This window comes from Aulonocara sp. 'chitande type north' Nkhata Bay, linkage group LG3 (assembly GCF_057382095.1).
Source record: "Aulonocara sp. 'chitande type north' Nkhata Bay isolate Kocher_YH1m ecotype deep benthic linkage group LG3, A_spYH_male_GT1.1, whole genome shotgun sequence".
Lineage (NCBI taxonomy): Eukaryota > Metazoa > Chordata > Actinopteri > Cichliformes > Cichlidae > Aulonocara > Aulonocara sp. 'chitande type north' Nkhata Bay.
The window spans coordinates 1,206,232-1,228,697 of NC_141346.1; the positions used below are offsets into that span (position 1 = coordinate 1,206,232).

Sequence of the window (22,466 nt, forward strand, 5' to 3'; positions counted from 1 at the left end):
TATATGCTTTAGCAAAAAGGAAAGTTTGAAGCCTAATCTTAAAAGTAGAGATAGTGTCTGTCTCCTGAATCCAAACTGGAAGCTGGTTCCACAGAAGAGGAGTCTGAAAACTGAAGGCTCTGCCTCCCATTCTACTTTTAAATACTCTAGGAACAACAAGTAGGCCTGCAGAGCGAGAGCGGAGCGCTCTAATAGGGTGATATGGTACTACAAGGTCATTAAGATAAGATGGGGCCTGATTATTTAAGACCTTGTATGTGAGGAGCAGGATTTTGAATTCAATTCTGGATTTAACAGGAAGCCAATGAAGGGAAGCTACCAAAATGATGAAGTCCAGATTTCTGGGTGGAAATGATATCAATGAAACCAGGCGTGAACATTTGATTAAGAGGCCGGGGTTTATCCAACAACACTGACTGTATCACAGGATTAAAGCATAAATCACAGGATATCAGTTTGTATACAACAACGAATGTCAGCTGACATATTCACACAGTGACTTTGTTCAAACAACTGAAACAAAACGATTAACACTGAAGTGTTTAAAACTGTTAGGATGCCTGAGTCGTTGACCCGGAGTTTTGAGTTTATTACATTATTTATCGTTTCTAGTCTTTGGTGTCTTTGTTAGAGTTCTGTCTTATGGTTTACGTCTCTGTTCCCTCTGTTGCAGTGCCTGCCTGTGAGTTTGTGTCTGTAAGTTCAGTCTGTTATGTTTCCTGTTTTACTTTGAAAGTCCGTGTCTCATGTTAATGTGTCTGGTTGTGCTTCCTTTGTCTCGTTAGGCCTGATTTGCCCCCAGGGTTTCATAGATCAGTATTATGGGTATGTGCAGATATATATAGCTAGTCAAGTGGGGGGTGGCAATAGTAATTCTGGACTTTATGGAAAAGATTGGGAAGAGAATTATTAATGGATTGTCTGTGTTTACAGGAGAAATGTTAGCAATTCTATTAGCAGTACAGTGGGTGGAAGATTTGAGGCCGCTGAAAACGATTATTTGTTCAGATTCAAGTGCAGCCTTGGTTTGTCTACATGTAGCCGAGTAGTAAATTAATAATAATAATTTCCATTTCAGTTAACCAGGCTACATACAGACTGGTCACTCGAAAGGTAGGTCAGATATTTTATTAGAGGTTCAGCAAACTCTTTTCAGGATACATATGATGGGTCTGTCAGTAGTGTTTGTATGGGTCCTGGCTCACTGGGGTAAGGGGGAATGAAGCAGCGGACAGGTTAGCAAAGGCAGCCACTAATCATGAGATAGTTGATCTGGCGGTGAATTTTGGTCAGGAGGAAGTAAAGAGTATTATTAAGCTAGAAATGAGGGGTAGATGGCAGAAACCGTGGGAAGAAGACAGGAGGGGAAGGTGGTTATATAAAATCCAAAGGGGGGTGGGAGTGAGGAGAGCCACAAGAAGGAGTAGGCGAGAGGAGGTGGTGGTGTCAAGACTGAGATTTGGACATACGGTTTGAATTCCACACTGTTCTTGATAGGGAAGCATGCCTCGGGGAAATGTGATTATTGTAGAGAGGATGAAACTTTGGAGCATGTTATTTTGCAGTGTCAGAAATATACGGTATAGAGGAGACGGTTGGTCCAAAATCTCAGTAGCATTGCTATGAAGCTTGATCTTGTAGGGTTAGTACAGAAGGAGTCAGGGGATAAATGTTATCAGGCTTTTTTTCAGTTTTTGAGAGAAGAAGAAGAAGAAGAAGAAGAAGAAGAAGAAGAAGAATATGAAGAAGAAGAAGAAGTGTCCGTGTCGCAGACCGCGAACAAGTCCAGACGCTTTTCTTCCAAGCTCCTTAGACTACCCTTATCTACACTCATCTTGCTGTGTGTTCTGTCTGCGTGAGCTTATTTTGTATTCTCAGTTTTGTTACCCTTTGGAGTTCAGAATTAAAGCTGTCTAAGTTCAGGTTTGTGTCCAGAGTCTGCACTTTGGGTCCTTTTCCTGCCTGCACACAGCCGTCACATAACAGAGGATCGTGGATGGACCCTGCAGACTCTTCAGCCTTTGAGTTTAACGCTGAGATGGAGCGGATGATTAAGCTTCTTGACCGCATTGCCCAGGCCAAGGATTTGAGGACCATGGCGGACGGGCTAAGCGCGGTAGATGCTGTCATTCAGAGCATCCCTCGGCTAACTCAGTTTTCTATGGACACTGTGCTGGGCAGCTCCATAGCTGCCTGGAGGGAGCAAGTCAGGGCTGGCGAGCTTGATCTCTCTATTGCAAAGCACATAGACCAACGAGTCTGACCTGATTCTTTGGTGGGGCCCTGATGACTGTTAACAGGCGGAGCTCAACATACATCTGACATAATTAAAGTCTAAGATGAGCTGAAACAGCTGCAGTTAACCATGGCTCTGCAGCAGTTTGTGTGCTGCGTCACTGTGCTGATCACTTTCTTCTGCAAAGGTGAGATTTTTCTCATATTTTCTCACTGAGATTATATCAGGGTGGAAGAAGTGTGCAATGAACTAGAGGTTCAAATGTCGACTATTCGAACCCAAATGTTTCTCCTGGATACAAGGAGAGAGTCTGTTTAGTACTGATGTCATTCAGCATCATATTAATATTAGAATGTAAACAGAGCACATCAGCCACAGTCACTGCACTGCTTCATGTTCACAGTAATCCACACGCTTTTATTTGATACCAACAGTTCTGTCTTTGACACAGTGCAGACATGTCGTGTTGTCATGTTTGTGAGTGTAGTGAGTACACTGTGAGAACATCGGTGAATTATTTGAGCTAAACGTTTGACACCCAAAGCAACAACAGAGGTGACTCTGAGTTTGTCTCTGCAAAGATGTTGTTTTCTTTCTTTAAAACAAAGAAATGGGACTCAAAGATGAACTGGTAGGTTATTGACACCAGTCAGCATTAAAATGTTCTGTTTAGTATGTGATCAGTTCTCAAGTTAGACGAACTCACGGCCTTCGTCGCCTGCACTGACCTGTTTCAGTCAACCAGTAAGACGTCACAATAACCAGAACTAAAGGGTAAAGAGTTAATTACTTTAGTGACTGCTTAATAAATTAGGGGTTAATATGTTTGGTTCACAGTCTGATCATTTACAACATTAAGTGCATTAAATTATATCTCTAAGAGGACCTGCCCAGCGTCACCTGGCATGTGACTCTGCAGCAGAGCTCTGTTCGATTCATTTAGGAGGAGGAAGTCGTCCTCAGCGTGATCGTCTGATCGGTATCAAAGGAAACAGCACAAACTAGTTTCTGGCTGTTTCCAGTAAGGCTCCCCAGGCTGGGCCTCCCCAGGCTCATAAGGCAAACGTTTTCTTGTTAGCTGTTTTAAACACACGGAAACCTAAAGATTAACTGGCTCCCTCTAAAAATGTCCTGTTTAGTTTCTGATCAGTTCTTCAAGTTGGAAAAAACATCACTGCTTACTTTCACATGTTTTCTGTGAAGCGGTTTAACAGATTTGTCTGTTTTCTCATTTTCAGGTTGTCATTTGGATCAGCCCGGAAAGCATCCAAAGACATGTGAACCTTGTTCCTTCTGTCAGCTGTACAGTAATGACAACATGTGCACAGTGATCTCCACATTCGTTTCAGTGACACAGTGCGCTGACGTTTGGTCTTTCTTTCATCTGTGAAATGATTTTGTCAGTAAAATCTTCCACTTTTGTGACACAGAGGAGGAAGATCTGTGGATCACATGTGCACCAGAGTCTTCAGATCCTTCTTAAAATAACATCCACATGAATGCCAGCGCTCAGGATGCACTGATCAGTGTTACCTCTGTCTCTGAGTGGTTTCATGTGCTGATCTGTGTACTCGCTGTTAAACTGTGCGGTCTTTTCTTTTCTCAGCATGTGGCAGCAGGGCTGTGAACAGCAGCAGCATCACAGGAGCTCATGATGCAGCACCAGGAAGTTGGCCCTGGTTCGCTGATATAAACCTTTTTGTTGGAGGGTCCAAATTTTTTTTTGGAGGGTCTCTGATCAACGACCAGTGGGTGCTGACAACTGCATATGTACCTACGTGAGTTACTGCTGCAAGTTTACGCTTTGTTGAGGAATAATATGATGGTGAAAGTGTAATATTTATGAGCAGTAAATAATTACTAGAGATATTTATTAAATGTTTTCTCACTTCTTTTAACATTTAAAAACGGGCGATCGTGGCTCAAGAGTTGGGAGTTCGTCTTGTAATCGGAAGGTTGCCGGTTCGAGCCCCGGCTCCAGCAGTCTCGGTCGTTGTGTCCTTGGGCAAGACACTTCACCCGTTGCCTCCTGGTGGTGGTCAGAGGGCCCGGTGGCGCCAGCAGCCTCGCCTCTGTCAGTGCACCCCAGGGTGGCTGTGGCTACAATGTAGCTGCCATCACCAGTGTGTGGATGTGTGGATGAGTGGATGTGTACAAATACAGGCCATTTAAAAACAACAAGCTGAACTGCAAAGTACAGAGTTGTCTCCACAACAATCAAACCAGATGCCACATTGATTTCATCTCATCCAAGACTATAAAGTACTTCCATAGATTTCATGGTGTTTTAGAAGAGTTCATTTGTCATAGTTGTGCTGTCAAATGAAAATATTGACCTCGTTCTGTCCATTGATGTCATAAGATGGTTAGCTTAGCATGAAAACTTTAAATGGCAAACCTGCTGCTATTAAATACAACTACCTCTGTGAGGTCATCAATGAACACTGAAACTAAGATCAGGTGCAGCAATGCAAAGTGGGGAAAAGACTCAGTGAGGAAAAGTCGTTTGTTTTGTTTGTGTGCAGCTGTGATCAGCTGACCTCACGTCACAGTCACAGTCAGTTCAACAACATGTGAACAGATGTTACATGAGCTCTGTGGCTGATATCCACACCCTGTAAAGCTTTGATGTCTGCTAACCTTGATGCACTCTGACCACGCTCTGCACCAGTCCAACATAGAGCACCTCTGTAACCTTCACCACAGTGTTGTAAACTAACCAGTTTAACCTGCACTGACCTGTCTGATACTTTCATGCAACCTTTGAAAAACAGATTTTACCCGTCGGCCTCCATTAGCATGGTGGTCTATCTGGGCCGCAACAGCCACTCAGGTCCAAGCCCAAATGAAGTGAATCGCACAGTGGTAAACATCACCTGCCATCCTGGCTTCAACTCGTCGACTCGTGAGAACGACATTTGTCTTCTGAAGCTGTCGGCTCCTGTCAATTTCACAGACTACATTCGGCCGATCTGCTTAGCCTCACAAAACAGCACCTTCAACAATGAGACCAGCAGCTGGGCCATCGGCTTTAATTTCTTTGGTAAATCATAAAATATTTATTGTATTTTACAGCATTGTGTTGGAGTCTTTAGAAAAGCCTGATGTTTAAATTCTCTCCAACTAGACTCCAGAAATAACCTGCAGGAGGCAAAAGTACCAATAGTGGGAAACAATGAGTGCAAAGCCAGATATCCAGGGATCACAGACAGCATCATCTGTACTAGAGAGACAGCTTCATGTTTGGTGAGCACAAGTTTATTTCTTATGATCTGTTGTTGACAGAGGGCGCCGATGATCCTTTCTGCTGCCCGTACAGTCCGCTGCAGTCTGCTCCTGTCCTGTTTAGTGGCTGCTCCATACCAGACTGTGATGGAGGAGCACAGGACAGACTCAATGACCGCAGTGTAGAACTGGATCAGCAGCTCCTGTGGAAGACTGTACTTCCCCAGTTGTCTCAGGAAGTACATCCTCTGCTGGGTCTTTTTGAGGATGGAGTTGATGTTGGTCTCCCACTTCAGGTCCTGGGAGATGGTTGTACCCAGGAACTTGAAGGTCTTCACAGTTGACACAGGGCTGTCTGATATGGTGAGGGGAGCAGAGTTGAGGGATGTCTCCTGAAGTCCATTGTCATCTCTACAGTCTTAAGAGTGTTCAGCTCCAGATTGTGCTGACTGCACCAGAGTACCAGCCGCTCAACTTCCTGCCGGTATGCAGACTCATCACCATCTTGAATGAGGCCAATGACAGTGGTGTCATCTGCAAACTTTAGGAGTTTGACAGCCGAGTTCTTGGTGGTGCAGTCGTTAGTGTAGAGGGAGAACAGTAGTGGTGAGAGGACACATCCTTGAGGGGCACCAATACTGAGGGAACGGGTTTCAGAGGTGATCTCCCCCAGCCTCACTTGTTGCTTTCTGTCTGTCAGGAAGCTGGTGATCCACTGACAGGTAGCTGGTGACACGCTGAGCTGGGAGAGTTTGGAGGAAAGAAGTTCAGGCACAATGGTGTTAAAAACCGAACTAAAGTCCACAAACAGGACCCTGGCATAAGTTCCCGGGCGGTCAAGGTGTTGCAGGATGTAATGCAGCCCCATGTTCACTGCATCATCCACCACAGACCCGTGGCTCTGACATCTGTGGTCATGAAGTCTTTTGAGCGCCTAGTTCTCTCCCATCTCAAGACCCTCACGGCCCCCCTCCTGGACCCCCTGCAGTTTGCATACAGAGCCAACAGGTCTGTAGATGACGCCATCAACATGGCCCTACACTTCATCCTGCAGCATCTGGACTCCCCAGGAACCTACGCCAGGATCCTGTTTGTGGACTTCAGCTCTGCCTTCAACACCATCCTTCCAGACCATCTCCGAGGCAAGCTTTCCCAGATGAATGTGCCTGATCCCATCTGCCGGTGGATCACTGACTTCCTGACGGACAGGAAGCAGCATGTGAGGCTGGGAAAGAATGTCTCGGACTCCCGGACCATCAGCACCGGCTCCCCTCAGGGCTGTGTTCTTTCTCCTCTGCTCTTCTCCCTGTACACCAACTGCTGCACCTCCACCCACCAGTCTGTCAAGCTAATCAAGTTTGCAGATGACACCACCGTTATTGGACTCATCTCGGACGGGGACGAGTCTGCCTACAGGAGGGAGGTTGAACGTCTGGTGTCCTGGTGCAGCCACAACAACCTGGTGCTGAATGCCCAGAAGACAGTGGAGATTATTGTGGACTTCAGGAAGCACACAGCCCCACTCCCCCCCATCATCCTGACTGACACCCCCATCACCTCTGTGGACTCATACTGCTTCCTGGGTACCACCATCACCCAGGACCTGAAGTGGGAGCCCACCATCACCTCCGTCATCAAGAAAGCCCAGCAGAGGATGTACTTCCTGAGGCAGCTGAAGAAATTCAACCTGCCAACACGGACGATGATGCAATTCTACACTGCAATCATCGAGTCCATCCTCACCTCCTCCATCACCGTGTGGTACGCTGGAGCCACTATCAGGGACAAACAGAGACTGCAGCGTGTTGTGCGCTCTGCTGAGAAGGTGATTGGCTGCAGACTCCCATCTCTGCAGGACCTGTACACCTCCAGGACACTGCGGCGTGCAGCTCGGATCTCAGCTGACCCTTCTCACCCTGGACACAGTCTGTTTGACCTGCTCCCCTCAGGCAGGAGGCTCCGGTCCATTCGCACCAGAACCTCTCGCCATAAGAACAGTTTCTTCCCCTCTGCTGTTGGACACATGAACAATAACCGTATGACTGTTCCCACCACTAACACATGACCCTACGCTGTGTCACTGCATCATTCCATGTTTGGCACTGATCACCACCTGCACTCATGTATATATCTTTCTGCGTAGCACTTTAATTCTTATTCTTATTTTTATTTTTTCCTCTCTATTTAAGCGTTATCTGACAGTATGTTTGCACTGAAGTACCGCAGCAATTTCCTAATGTTGTAAACCTGCTCAACATTTGGCAATAAAACCCTTTCTGATTCTGATTCTGATTCTGACCTGTTTGCCCGGTAGGCAAAGTGCAGAGGGTCCAGCTGGCGGCCTGTAATGTCCTTCAGATGGGCTAACACCAGTCGTTCGAAGGATTTCATGACCACAGACGTCAAGGCGACAGGTCTGTAGTCATTCAGTCCTGTGATGGTGGGTTTCTTGGGAACAGGGATGATGGTGGAGCGTTTGAAGCAGGAGGGAACTTCACACAGCTCCAGGGATCTGTTGAAGATGCGAGTAAAGATGGGAGCCAGCTGTTCAGCACAGGTTTTGAGGCAGGAGGGTGAGACGCCGTCTGGTCCAGGGGCTTTCCTGGGCTTCTGTTTCTGGAATAGTCGGCTCACATCCTGAGTGTGTATTCTGAGTTTCAGGGAGGAGGAAAGGGGGGTGAGAGGTGTGGTGGAGGTCGTTGAGTCTGGATTGGAGAGGGTGGTGGTGGTCGTTGAGTCTGGATTGGAGAGGGTGGTGGTGGTCGTTGAGTCTGGATTGGGGAGGGTGGGGGTGGTCGTTGAGTCTTGATTGGGGCGCAGGGTGAAGGGGGGAGAGGTGGAAGGTGTGTTGGGGGTCAATGTCTGAAGCAATGTCCCTGGGGAGGGGAGGGTGGGGCGTGGGAGTCTGTCTGTCTCAAACCTGCAGTAGAAAGTGTATAACTCGTTGGCCAGGTCTTTGTTTGCTTCAATAGTGGGTGGGGGGCGTCTGTAGCTGGTGATTTCCTGCAGGCCCCTCCACACTGAAGCAGGGTCGCTGGCTGAGAGCCGTTCTTCCAGCTTCTGGGAGTAGATCCTTTTAGCTGCTTTGATCTCCTTGGTCAGTGTGTTCCTGGCTTGCTTGTACAGGACCCTGTCACCACTTCTGTAGGCGTCCTCCTTGGCCTTACGAAGATGTTGGAGTTTAGGAGTGAACCATGGTTTATTGTTGTTGTATGTGCAAAAGGTCTTTGTTGGCACATACACGTCTTCACAGAAACTGATGTATGATGTCACAGTGTCCGTCAGCTCATCTAGGTTCTCAGATGCAGCTTCAAAAACAGTCCAATCAGTGCAGTCGAAACAGTCCTGCAGTTCCTGCTTTGCTGCGTTAGTCCACTTCTTCACAGTTTTGACTACAGGCTTGGCACGTTTGAGTTTTTGCCTATAAACTGGAATAAGATGGACCAGGCAGTGATCAGAATGTCCCAAAGCTGCCCGGGGCATGGAGCGATAGGCATCTTTTAGAGTGGTGTAGCAGTGATCCAGTATGATGTTGTCCCTGGTGGGGCAGTCTATATGCTGTCTGTATTTAGGGAGTTCGTAGTTTAGGTTTGCTCTGTTAAAATCCCCAAGAATAATTGTAAAGGAATCCAGGAATTTCCTCTCCAGGGTAGTAATCTGGTCAGCCAGCTCGCACAGTGCGTTGTTCGCGTTGGCCTGAGGAGGGATGTAAACTCCGACCAGCATGAAGGAAGAAAACTCCCGCGGTGAATAAAACGGTTTACAGTTGATGAAAAAACTTTCCAAGTGTTTCTGTAACACTGTGACATCAGTACACCAACCTTCATTAATGTAGAAGCAGACTCCACCACCCTTTGTTTTCCCTGAGAGCTCTGTTTCGCGGTCCGCCCGGTGAAGTTGGAAGCCCGGCAGATTTAAGACAGCGTCTGGGACTCGCTCACTGAGCCAGGTTTCAGTGAAGCAGAGGGCAGCAGAGCGTGCAAAGTCCTTGTTATTCCGGCTTAAGAGCAGTAATTTGTCGACTTTGTTTGGAACAGAGCGGAGATTCGCGAGGTGAATGGAGGGGAGTGCCGTGCGGAATCCTCGCCGACGTAGTTTCACCAGCGCGACTCCCCCGTCTACGTCTTCTCCAGGAGCCACAGAGAGCTGCTGCGCCTCCAACTAAAATCGCCAAAAAACTTTCCGGGTTTGTGAAAAATGGATAAGAACTATAGTGAGACCACTGCCTGAACTGCCTGATGTTTCGCAGTTCAGTGATGTGGTCTGAGTGACCAAAAGCGCAGAAAATAAACAGAAACAAGAAAAGTGCGAGGCTGCCATCCGCGGCGCCATCTTGGATCATAATATTCAATTTCAATCAAAAACAAATTAAATGATGGGGTTGAGTTTTGAAATTTACATTCATGTATGTGGAATTTGCCCAATAAGACGGAGCAGCCGAAGAGTGAACTGTCAAAAGTACTGAATATGACGTCACTTATTTATGTGCAAATGTTTAATAATTAAAGTCAGTCATATATCCACAAACACAACAAGCTGAAAGTCAGTATATATGTATATGTGTGTGTGTATATATATATCTCATAATAATCTGACAATACTATAATATTGTCCATATTATATTTACATTACCACAGTGAGATGACTTTAGTCTCATGAATAACATCAGCTAATTGTTATTTACAAACTAATCACACGCCTCTCACTTCCGCACTTCTCTTACTACTTCAAGCGTGCGGTCTCTTAATTGGGACACAGCCAGTGTGTTTGTTTTGTTTTTTTTGTTTTTTTGTCCCGTTTGGATCTATAGCCATCAGAATTGTTGTCTTAAGGCCAAGAAAGATGCCAAGTGGATTTATTTTATCAAGTGGATCATCGTGGCCTTGCCATATTGGTCCATTTGATTGACCTTTATTATAATTATGAGTTTATTTTATTTTCAGTTGTTACAAACGGGACAGACATAACTGGGGGATAGGACAGGGAGAAAGAATGAAAGAAAGAGAGGGAGAGAAAGAAAACCAAAGGGGAGAAGAGACGGTGAGAAGGGGGGGAAGAGAGAAAAAACAAACAAACAAACAAACAAAAAAAACAAAACACCTGGATCACCTGTATGGAGAGAAAAAAAAACAGAAGAGAAAGCAAACAACAAAGAGCAACATAATAAGAAAAAAAATAAAAGCACCATCACAATAAACTAGCTAGCAATAGATATCAATAATTACTAAATAATAAACGATATTGTGCAACACGCAAGATAGACAGCGCACAATGTGCTTTGAGGCAGCAGTCAAGAAAGCTGTAGTCCGCGTCTGTGAATACCCGTGTGTACACCTGTGTGCATACCTGTGTGGATCAGCATGCTTGCATTCCAAAGGTTTCTCCATGTAATGATCTGCTAGGGAGTGTGGGGGGGCCACAGCCCTGTCCTCTATGGTATGAAGCAGGTATGGAGGAGATCAAAACTCCAGACATCCAGAGGCCCCCAGAGCACAAGAGACCAAGGAAGACCCACAGAGGGGCAGCCGCGCCACTGTTCCAGTAAGAGCTGAGGAGAGTCCCAGATGAGGGCTCATTCAGCAGCCGCGGAGCAGAAGCCAGGGGGAGTTGCAGTGACGCGCCCGTGAGCTCCGCCGGCAGCCAGCTGTGCCTAAGTGACCGAGACCCAGGCCGAGAGGCCGGGGGCACCCCACCCCCGAAGGGGCCCGAGCGAGCCCCAATAAGCGGCCGCCAAGGAGTGAGCCGGTGTGTACCCGGACGCCCACCCCCAGACACAAAGAACCACCAACGCACCGACACCTGAGGGAGTCCGCCACCGGCAGGGGAAGTGGTGGTGGGTGGAGATAGGCCTCCAAACCTTGGAAGGCCTGAGATGTCCCCAGAGAGGTGGTGTCTGATACCCAACCTGACATATAGACACAGACATACAGGCACACACAGACACAAACATCCATTCCCACCCTCATGCTGTCATATGCACTTACTCCACACTCAACCAACGTGGAGACAGACATAAACAGACGCTGTACACACAATCACACTCCCCAAGCGTACTCTACAAACCGGGTCTAGGTACCCTTGCCCCTGGAGGGGGGAACTGCACCCAGACCCAGGTGGTGTTTCCCTTTTCCCTGTGGTGGGGAGAGGCAGACCGCCCCGACTCCGCAGCAGCAGGGAGGCCCCACACTCCAGACCGCAGTCGGACGGCCAACTCCTCCTAGCCCCCCCGCTCCAGCAGGCAGCAGAGAATGGGGGTGGGAGAAGACTCCAAACCTCCCTCCACCCGCTCATTGTAGTGTTGATGCATGTGTGTTCTAAGGTGCAATTAAAACCCAGGAGGGCATGGAGCTACCTGCCAGAGAGCAGCAGGTAAGCGCATAGTCCCTCCTGTTAGCCCTCAATGTCTACGTGTATTTAAAATTGAGAGGTGGGCAACGACGCCAGGGGTGAGGTGTACACCTTGATGGTAACTTGGACTCCGTGTATCGTGCCCACCCCCAAGGTCCTATATGTATGTGTAATGAGGGTGTGAGTAATGTGAATGTCTAAGTTGTGGGATAAAATTGAGGCAGAGGCAGCCAGAAGGGGACAGAGGGGGGGGGGGGGGGGTAGCCTCCTCTGCACCCTGGTGACATACCCCTACTCCAAGGCCCTGCATGTGTGGGTGGTTGTGGTGGAGCGGGAAGAGGGAGGCAGCTGGAGATGGGGAGGGAAGGAAGGGAGGGGCAGGTGTGTTTGTTTTGATTCGTGGCCTTCTAACGTGTCGCCGGGATCCCACAATGCACTGCGGCGTGACGTCAACTCCAAAGCCCTTTAATCCATAATTTAAATATAATATGTCCAATATTATAGTTATTGTCAGAGTATTATGATATATTACAGCAGTGAGTGAACTCTGTGCCTCTGAGCTTCAGTAAAGATTCAAGTTGCAGTTATTTATATTTCCTGTCACCTTAAATCTTCATTCAAAGACAAGTATCTGTGACAGTGTGTATACAGATGTATTATGTATAAGAGACAAACATTGTTCGTTTAATTTGTTGGCATTACTAAATGTGGCTCAATGCTTACATACATGTGTAAAAAGCAAATGTCCGAGCTGTGATAACTGTGTCTGATAGAATGAAGAGTCGACTGATATATGAAATATTCCTTTATTGGGTGAGAAAATCAGACCATGTCATAACTGCTGTAAGTCACACAGAATAGATATCAGAGCCTTAAACAGGCTGACGTCTGCTAAATGGGTCAAACTGGGCAGAAAGTCTACAAACACATAACATCCTTATAGAATATGATGTAACACTATAGATCAAATTAGCTCAGAATATATAAAGCATATAAACAGTTACAGCAATATGATGCAACAAACACAGCAGCTACTGATCCAAAATACTCAAAGCTTCATAGAACTGAAACCAACATTTATTTTAGCTCCATTCTGCTGCTGATACAGACTTTAGGTTTCTGAACATTAAACTTGTTGCTGCCTTTCATAGTGTGTAACTTGAAGGCCCTGAGTACTTTCTCCCACACTGGAAACACTGGGATGATCACATTATTTGAACATTATCTAATAAGACTGATTCAGCACAGACAGTTATGTTAAACTTTCCTAGCAGTCCTTCACAAACAGGGAACAGTCTGTCTATTCTCTCCATCTGTCAGCTGCTGCTGGAGAACACTTCAGATTGGGACAGCCTTCGTAGCGTCGCTGTGACGTAATAGGTCCCAAAATGCGTACTCGAAGCGTGCGGACGCTAAATTGGGACACAGCCAATGATCTGAGATGGACTGACTCACCTGCACAGGTGAGCTGTGTGACAGAAAAGAGCTGATTGGCTGATTATCAGCAGAGGAAACAGGAAACACTTTAAACTCCTCCTCAGCTCTAACTCAGCTGCTCCTCTGACAGCAGGTTATGATCAATAATCACTCTCTGAAAGCTGATCAGGTTATTGCAGAGGTGTCAAACATAAGGCCCGGGGCCAGAATCGGCCCAGTAAAGACTCTGGTGGACCTGCTGGATGCATCTACAACATATGATGGAGGCGTAAAGTTTTTGTGTCTGTAAAAGTTTCCTGCTGACAAACACAGCTGTGACTCTCACTGTCACAGTAACACACATGAACTCAGGTGTGTTTTAAACTGGAAACTATTTAAATAACACATGAAGTCATATTTCACAGTGTTTTTAAACAAACTGAATCATTTTATTAAAATAAAGTATTTTATTTTGAAAATCCTCAGAGTGGAAGCTGATCAGGCTGGTCCCACAGAGTTCTTCCTGGTAACAGATGACGCTGTGGTCATGTGACCTGTCCTCTGTTTTTAGAGCAGCTCTCAGTCAGACTGAGTCAGTTTGTCAGGAGAACTCAGGAACATGAGTTATAAAAAGTTATATAAAGGCTGCTGCTTCCTGTGTTCAGACTGATGATGATGATGATGATGACCTCTGTCTGGACTCTGATTCAGGACCATCTCAGTGTTGTTGGTGGTTGTGGTTTCACTGGGATGGTCCTGGATCAGGTCTAATGTAGACTCTGCTGTTTGATGCTTTACCTCTGCTGTTTAATCCATGTAATGTAATCCCTGTAATCCATGTGTCTGAATGATTTGGGTGTTTCTGCTGTTCTGATTACCATAGATGACAGATTTTTACTGGAGGTCATTGTTGCAAAATAAATGACTCAAACTTTGAGCTGTTTGTTTGTTTACTTGCATCCTGTTAATGTCACACTGAAGAGTTTGAGGTCGGGGAAATGTTCCGCACACCCTCACACTAACCATTTCCCCAAAGGGCCGCATCAGTTGGGGAAGGCATCACCAACAGTCAAGCTCATTTGATCTCTGGCAGATCACCTGGTTCTTTTCAACAGATCAAATATGGAAGCATCTGATTTTTATCCCCACTATATTAATTAAAACTAAGAACTCATTATCTCGGCCTAGAAATGAACAATCAGCATTCTGTGTGATGCACTTTCTGTGATCTCAAACATAACTAGAGAAAGTCTTGGAATTCCTTCAGTTTTTTAGACTAAAACTACTATTTCCACCAATGAACCTGCAGCTCGCTTGCTTTTAAATGTCACTTTCCTTGGAAAGAAAACTATTGTAGATGGTTGGACTTCAAAGGAAACCAGAAATCTGCATCAGTTATTAAAAAGCTTACTGGTGCATCTCTAAACAACTGAGTATAAATATAATAGCCAACACTACACATGATTTATTGCTCGATTGCTGCTGTTTTAATGTTCAGATAATGATGTGAGGTCAAAATGGTGTGAACATTTTATTAAGAAGGCCGGGGTTTATCTAACAAACCTGAAAGTATTACAGGATTAAAGCCAAGATAGATCACAGGATATCAGTTTGTATACAGCAATGAATGTCAGCACTTACTTTGTTCAAAAAAAAAAAGAAGTTTAACACTGAAGTGTTTGAAACAGGCATTCAGTGATTTGTAAAACTAGTAGAAAAATTACACTCAACCTTCTCTTTAGTGTGAAAATATTTAATTGAAACATATTTAACTAAGAAATTTAATAAAGTTACATTTGATTTGGATGTAATCAGGTAATGTTTTCTATCCATCAAGCTTTGCATCACGTGACATAAAAGAAGAAATGTCAAATATCTTTGGAAACTTAAGACAGAAAATATTTGAATACAATAATGGTATTACAAAAATAAAAACAGCATTGGGGCACTCTCTTTAACAGAAAATATTCACAGAAAATCCAAATCGAATGAATCTAAAATCTATACAAACAATTCAAACATGACCCTGATTATTTTATATGAGCTGTATTTAAAATAAAAAGATTAAAATATTAAAATGTGGAATAACCTGATGGGGAAGAGATCAATAAACTCACAATCTTATGTTTTAAATCAAATGGTTGTTGGAACTGTGAATATGTCACAGTGTTGGAAACGGACTCATGCGCAGACCAGGAATCTTGGCAAAAGAGACAGTGCGTTTATTTACAGTGAGACACCAGGTGAGTATGCAGTTTGGCAGGGAAAAGGGTCCGGGGCGCCAGGGTCCAGGGGAAACAATCTTATACAAGCTCCTCTCCTCGCCAGATTCCAAAACACACACTCGCTCGGGTCCAGGATCTACACACACACACAGAAAGATGTCCAGGGGTCCGTTCTTCGTACCTCGCTTACTACATCCAAGATCAAATCATCGCGCTAACTTTGAGCTCGCTATTCCGGTTCTCCGAACACACCTGCTGTTGACGATTAGTACAGCTGGATGAAGTAATGTGACATCACTGGGTGTCGTAAAAGGGGCTACGCATCGATAGTAGAAACATTGATCGGCAACCCTCTGATTGGTCGGCGAAAATGTCGAAGGAGCGCGCTCGGTATTTTTCGGCAGCAGAGCAAGAACCCTTGATTGAGGGATTTCAGGAGTTTCAGAGTTTAATCAGAACGCAAGGGAACACTGCAAAGGCTGCAAAAGCAAGGAGAGAGGGCTGGCAGAGAGTTGCTGACAAATTAAACTCGTAAGTAATTTAATAATAACAATAATAATGGAGTGGATTTATATAGCGCTTTCCAAGGCACCCAAAGCGCTTTACAATGCCACTATTCATTCACTCTCACATTCACACACTGGTGGAAGCAGCTACGGTTGTAGCCACAGCTGCCCTGGGGCAGACTGACAGAAGCCAGGCTGCCATATCGCGCCATCGGCCCCTCTGGCCAACACCAGTAGGCGGTAGGGTAGATCTATTATATTATATTATATTATATTATATTATATCCTCTTACACATTAGAGCCACGACAGGACCCACTAGAACATGGGAACAAGTAAAAGTGAAATATAAGAATATTCTACAGAATGGTAATATCTATCACTTATATTGCTTTTAGTCTCTTGGAAAGAGACCCTGAAATAATCTGTTTGTTTGTTCATAACAGCAACCAAGAAAAGGGCAGAGCAAAAAAAGACAGGTGGTGGTCCTGCACCCCCTCGTCAACAAGTTGGTTAAGTAAATAATACCCTCACGGGAAAATCGATATCTCTCTATGAGCACACTGTCGCGCTGAGCTAAAGGATCCTGTCTATCCCGCAATATACGCTGAATTCTGAGGACTCTCCTTATCAATCTTGCACCTTCCGCAATGGGTTGGTCGCGTAAACGGACAGGACATGGCTGCGACAGACTTCCCAAATCCACCTTCGCTTTTATAGCCGTGGTCTCTCATCTTGATTACACGAAGTAATTTACAATTACTACTCTGAAATATGAATTACATCTGTAATAATCACATACATGTAATAGAATGTTAATAGTACATTTCCCTTTTTTAGGGAATGACCTGTATGTATCTGTGTGACATCAATAAAAGGATCAGGTGCTGCATTATCTTTAGTTACATTGATGTTATTTATTTATGGTGAAACAGTGGTGGAATATCGCTGTTGCTTTCATATAAATGAAGCGGACATACCTGCGTGGCCGCGATCTAATCCTGTTTACATAAAGTAAACCTGCTCCCGAGCAGGTTTACGCTTACGGCTCTGTTGCTATGACAGCAAGTCCTGGATGAGCTTCAGGGAACCGAACGATCCAAGATCACGCGAAATCGTCAACAATCAAATCCAGCTAACTTACTTAGCGAGGTACGAAGAACGGGCCCCTGAAGAGGAACAAAGCGTGTGGAAGGCCATAGCCGTAGTCAGCTGCTGGCATCCGGCGGCGATCTGCGATCTATTTGTTTTGGTCCTGGGTGCGGCGCAAAGCTGCCTGAGTGGCCCGCCACACCCAGACTAAATACACACAGGAGGTGATCAGGGGAAGTGGGAACACCTGGGGACACAGCTGACACATATTAGCATAATGACAACAACAAGTGAAACTAAAAAGATGAACATGGAAGACCCACAAGACCTTTTTAAAAATAAAACAGGAAACATAACGACACAGACATGATACAAGCCTGACAACACAGGAAACGTGACAGATTAATGCACGCAGACTCAACATGACGAACCAAAGAGGAAGACTTAAACACCGGGGGACAGCACCAGTGTTGGGTGTAATGCGTTACTAAGTAACGGGTTACTGTAATTAAATTACTTTCCACTGAAAAAGTAGAGTAACTGATTACTGTTCATTTTTAGGTATTTTAAATACAGTTACTTACAATGTACTTGCGTTACATTGTAAAATAATTAAACTCGCTGAATATCATTATTTAATTTCATTAATTTATCTTCTAAACGTAGAAGTAAACTCTGCTCTTTAACATGGCTGTAGTGCAGCTGCGCGTCATTTCGCGCCAGTTTGCTGCACAGTCGTATTCTAAAGCAGAAGCTGTCTGACTCGGCTGAAGCGAGTGGCTGTTTCATGACATGGACATACTCCCGTCTCTGCACTCTTCTGAAACAAGCAGACAAGAACATTACAGTAATATGTAAAAACTATCGGCTGCTGTTAATAGTAATCTACTGAAGCGCCTGACACGGAGCATAGACGAACACTTCTGAGCGATCCTTGTTCATCATCCATGGATAACACCGCGGCAGCTCCTGCTAAGCAGCAAAACCTGATTTTACTTCAGCAGCACAGAAAGCACCTGAAGGTGAGCTTAAAGAATGATTGCAGGCTACACTGTGGAAGAGATGCTGCCGCTGCGTACTGTAGTCTCCGTCTTTAAAAAATATTTATTATTTAAAGAATTTCTATTGTTTGTCCACTCAAGGTTTATATGGAATTTATAAAGTATTTAGTTAAATTACTTATTGAGTAATTAAGTTACTTTTCTGACACAGTAATTAGATAAGTATTTTAAATACAATATTGATTAAGTAATTAGTAATTGATTACTTTTTTTAAAGTAACTTACCCAACACTGGACAGGACAGACCAGTTAATACAGTGAATAGGAACAGATAAGTTCACTGAGTGAATGGGTTAAATAGAAGAGGAATTTCCCCACCCTGAGAAAGTTTGTCTAGGTCTACCTCTGTGAAAGAGGGGAAGAGAGAAAGATGGCAGCGTGGTCAGCACTCGTGGCCTCTATAAGGTGCGCAGATGTATTAGCACACTTTAAATTCATTCAATTACCTCAACAGGAAGGATCTGCATCTTCAAGCATGGAAACAAGACAGGTAAAGCTTTTAGTGTTTCTACTTTCAACACAGAATAATTTTACTGAATCATTTGACTTCACCCTTACTCTGAACTGCATGCTACACAGGCAGACACTAGAGACTGTAAAGAAAAAGCAAGAAAAACATATCCATTCATTATAAGCAAGTCTTTCTTCTTACAATTGTGCACTGAAAAAAAGGCCATGTTGGATTGACTTGAGTCAATAGAGGACACTGGTTGCACACAAAGGTTTTGCTTTGGCAGAAACTTAAACAACTGAGTTCAATCAACACAACTTGTTCATATTCAGTAAACCTGCATGTTGTGTTCATGAAACACGATTGAAACATGTTCAGATGGAGTAAGATGAGCTCCTGGAATGTTTTAATTCTTTCATTTTATTTTATTATAGCCCAATACTACTTGGTCACTTAAATACTTCATGTTGTCTTCATATTACATAATGTTCAACAAAGTCTAGAGTCTGGTTACCATAAAAAGTGAATGGATCTACAACAACTACCATCCTCCTGTCTTTATCCAGGGAAATAACCCTGAAGTGATAGGTTACAAGGCAGGGTACAGCCTGGACAACTCAAGTCTATCACAAACAACCATTTGCAGGTAATTTAGAATCACCAATTAACCCTAACAACTGCATGGCTTCTAACTGCGGGAAGAAACCAGAATACACAGAGAGAACCCAGTGCAAACTAGCCAGCTTGTGGATTTAAACCCAGGATCTTCTTACTGTGAAGCAGCAGCAGTACCAAGCCACCAATCCAGACTTAACAAAAGCAGGAAAGCTATGATTTCAAGGCTTGATGCAGAATTCTTTTGTACGTTTTTGTTCTTGACAGGTTAAACCACAATAAATAGCGATAGCAAACACGTGGTGTGTGTGTAGCTGTCTGCCTCTTATAACGCCAGTGATTTTCCTGCAGTTTGACATCTTGTGCCATCCTGTGAATTTCATGAGTTCAGCAACTAACCACTCTCACTAGATTGTATCAGGTCATCTCAACAAGAACAAATTAAGTTGTTGACTTTCATACAGATCCTTCATGATTTAATTACGTTCATAGAAACATGAAATTATTGTGTTTAAATTACAAGTTAGACTTTTTTAATGTAAAAACCGCCCAATTTACTTTTTTCGGTATACCAACAAAAGTAGAGGCGGCTGCTCGACTTGACTGAGATGGATGCCTTCCTGAAACCACTGAGATCCCGTGCAGTGTCGCAGAAAGTTATTGTCTTACTTCACTCGAACATGATATGAACAATTTAATCTGCCTCTCTGCATATCATGTAGTTTCTACACTATATAGTTACACTTAACTTTAAAGCACGAGGCACTTGTGTTAAATACACGCAAGATGCTTACGTAAATCCAAGAGTTGGCCAATCCCTTTTTTTCAGTGTGCATATTGGAATGATTCAGCACTCCTTAGTTTTTCTTATCTTTTTGTAGACAGAGAAGACACCAGTTGCACTCTTCTTTACAGAAGAAGGCCAGAGTTGCTGTTAATATCAGAAATATCTACAACTGTAAGTTGTTCTTTAAGATTTTAACAGTTTTAGATCCATTACACTGACATAGCACTCTGGAGGATCACAAGAGCCACACATCAAAATAAAGAATTGTGCTTAATCTAAAATAAAACGAAATCTAAAATAAATTATGCATTTGCAAATTATTTTTTATGATTTTATTTATTCAAACACTATTTTTAAATCATATTTTCAAAATTAATTCTTAATCCCGGACAGCATGGTTAACACTGTTGCCGCACAGCAAGAAGGTCCTGAGTTTAATTCCGCCACCTGCCCGAGGTCTTTCTGTGTGGAGTTGGCATGTTCTCCCCGTGTTTGCGTGGCTTCTCGATGGGTATTTTGACTTTCTTCCACAGTTAGTGGGGTTAAGTTAATTGGAAATTGCCCATAGGTGTGAATGCAGGTGCGAAAGGTTGCTTCAGGGTTGAAAACCTGAAGCAATGCAAATTAACCACAAGGCTCTATGTAAGTAGCTCCCTGATTGGTTGGAGAGAAACATGGATTCTCTGCATGGATCTTTCACTTGATTCGCTCGTTGGTAGATGATTCATTGGTGGGTCCACAACCCCCTTGGAGACACTTAAAATCTGGGACTTTCCACTAAATATTTAAAGAAACATAAAGAAGTGCCTATGCTTATCTTTGCAAGCTCTTTAGATGGCTGTTATAGTGTTCAGACTCCAGTACTACATTAACACAAATTCAATACATGCAGTCAGACTCAAGACCAGACATTAGAAATAAATCTTTCAGGTTTCAGGATGTGAAGAAATGGCACAGTGATCAAGTTACAGCACATTTTGGGAAAATAGTTTCCTGATAAATTTGGTAAAAGTGCAGTAAAGAAAAATGTGGCAGTTTTGAATGTGAAAATGAAGTTAAGAGTATAGGTAAGCTGCACGTTAAGAAGAAATACGAAGAGTAATAGGACAGAGATGTCAAGGCTGGGCATTATTACAATGTTCAAAGGCAAGTGGGTGTTTTTACATAATGTGCTATAATGTCAGGATGGAGCTGCGTGCTCCGGTGTGTACTGGCTCACTGTTGGTGGCTGCTTAGCAGGACTTGCCCCCCCACCTTCAGAAAATAATTCTGATTGTTACAGTGCCAGACAGGACAGGAAAAGTAAGACAAATTACTTAAAAAAACCTGAAAAACCAAAGAACGAGAGCTTTAGTCAGGCTGGAATAAATAGCTTAAAGTCATTATTAAAATGGTAAAAGTTATTGTGATTATTGCAGGCAAATGGAAAGAGTAGAGCATATTGTTAGATTGTTATAAACACGGCCATCAGAGAGAAATATTAGTCGGAAATCTTCATAAGAACAAAAAATAATTTAAGGATAATTTATTTCTAGAAGTCTCTTTTTAGTTTTTGCTGCTATCTTTTGATTAAAAACAACAGGAGGTGGTGCTGGTGGTGCTGTAGATTCTGCTCCATACTCCAATCTAAAGGCTGGCAGTAATGCACTTGGAAGTGAGTGGTCTGCTGCCTACCGCCATCAAAACATAGAAGAAAAAGAGCAGCATCAGCAGTATGCAGTATATGCCACATTGTTGGCATTAGAATGGGTGGAAGACAGTCGAATATCAAAAGTAATAATATGTAGTGAATCATTGTCGGCATTATTATGCATTGGAAAAGGAAATACAAGTAACCATCAGCAAATTCTGTATGAGTTTCCTTTTGCTCATCATAGATTGTGTGAAAAAGTAAAGATATTGTAATAATGTAGACTCTGGCTCATGTAGCTATTCTGGGTAATGGAAGAGCAGATAGTTTTGCTAAGGAAGCTGTTATATGAGTAGGTGTTGATGTGCAGATACCATTGTCTAAATCTGAAGGAAACAGTATGTAAGAATTTAAAATGGAAATGGCATGGGCTGATGAAATAAAAGGGAGACATTTATATAGATTGCAAAACACAATAGAAGTTCAGAGGAGTAGAGGATTAAATAGGTGGGAGGAGATAATTATAAGTAGAATATGAACAGGGCATTGCTTTCTCTATGGCACTATTTTTAAGATGGAGAAACATCCGACTGGGTTGTGTAATTGGTGTAATGCTAGAAAGCATTGAGCGTTTGCTTATTAGTTGCAGGAAATATGTCAGTCAAAGGAGAATGTTGAGGGTAGTAATGGGTAGTACTACAGAAGTTTGAAAAGGTGACTGAGTGCTTAAGTCATGATGAAGGGAAAGGAGGGGTTTATCAGTTTTTGAGAAATACTGGACTCATCCAGTGGCTCTAAGGATTTGGAAGTGATGTAACAATAAACCCAGCAGAGGGCAGTAGTGCGACATCTTTGGATGCAAGCTGTTACTAAAA

The 22,466-nt window shown here is 43.7% G+C and overlaps 1 protein-coding gene across 1 annotated transcript; it reads left to right on the forward strand.

Moving 5' to 3' along the window:
- Positions 1–2,365: 2,365 nt before the first annotated feature.
- LOC147333422 (serine protease 48-like) lies at positions 2,366–7,828 on the forward strand. Its single transcript, XM_086266264.1, has 5 exons — positions 2,366–2,423; positions 3,843–4,014; positions 5,011–5,279; positions 5,364–5,477; positions 7,776–7,828. The coding sequence occupies exons 1-5, from the start codon at positions 2,366–2,368 to the stop codon at positions 7,826–7,828; spliced, it is 666 nt and encodes a 221-aa protein (XP_086122390.1).
- The last annotated feature ends 14,638 nt before the right edge of the window (positions 7,829–22,466 follow it).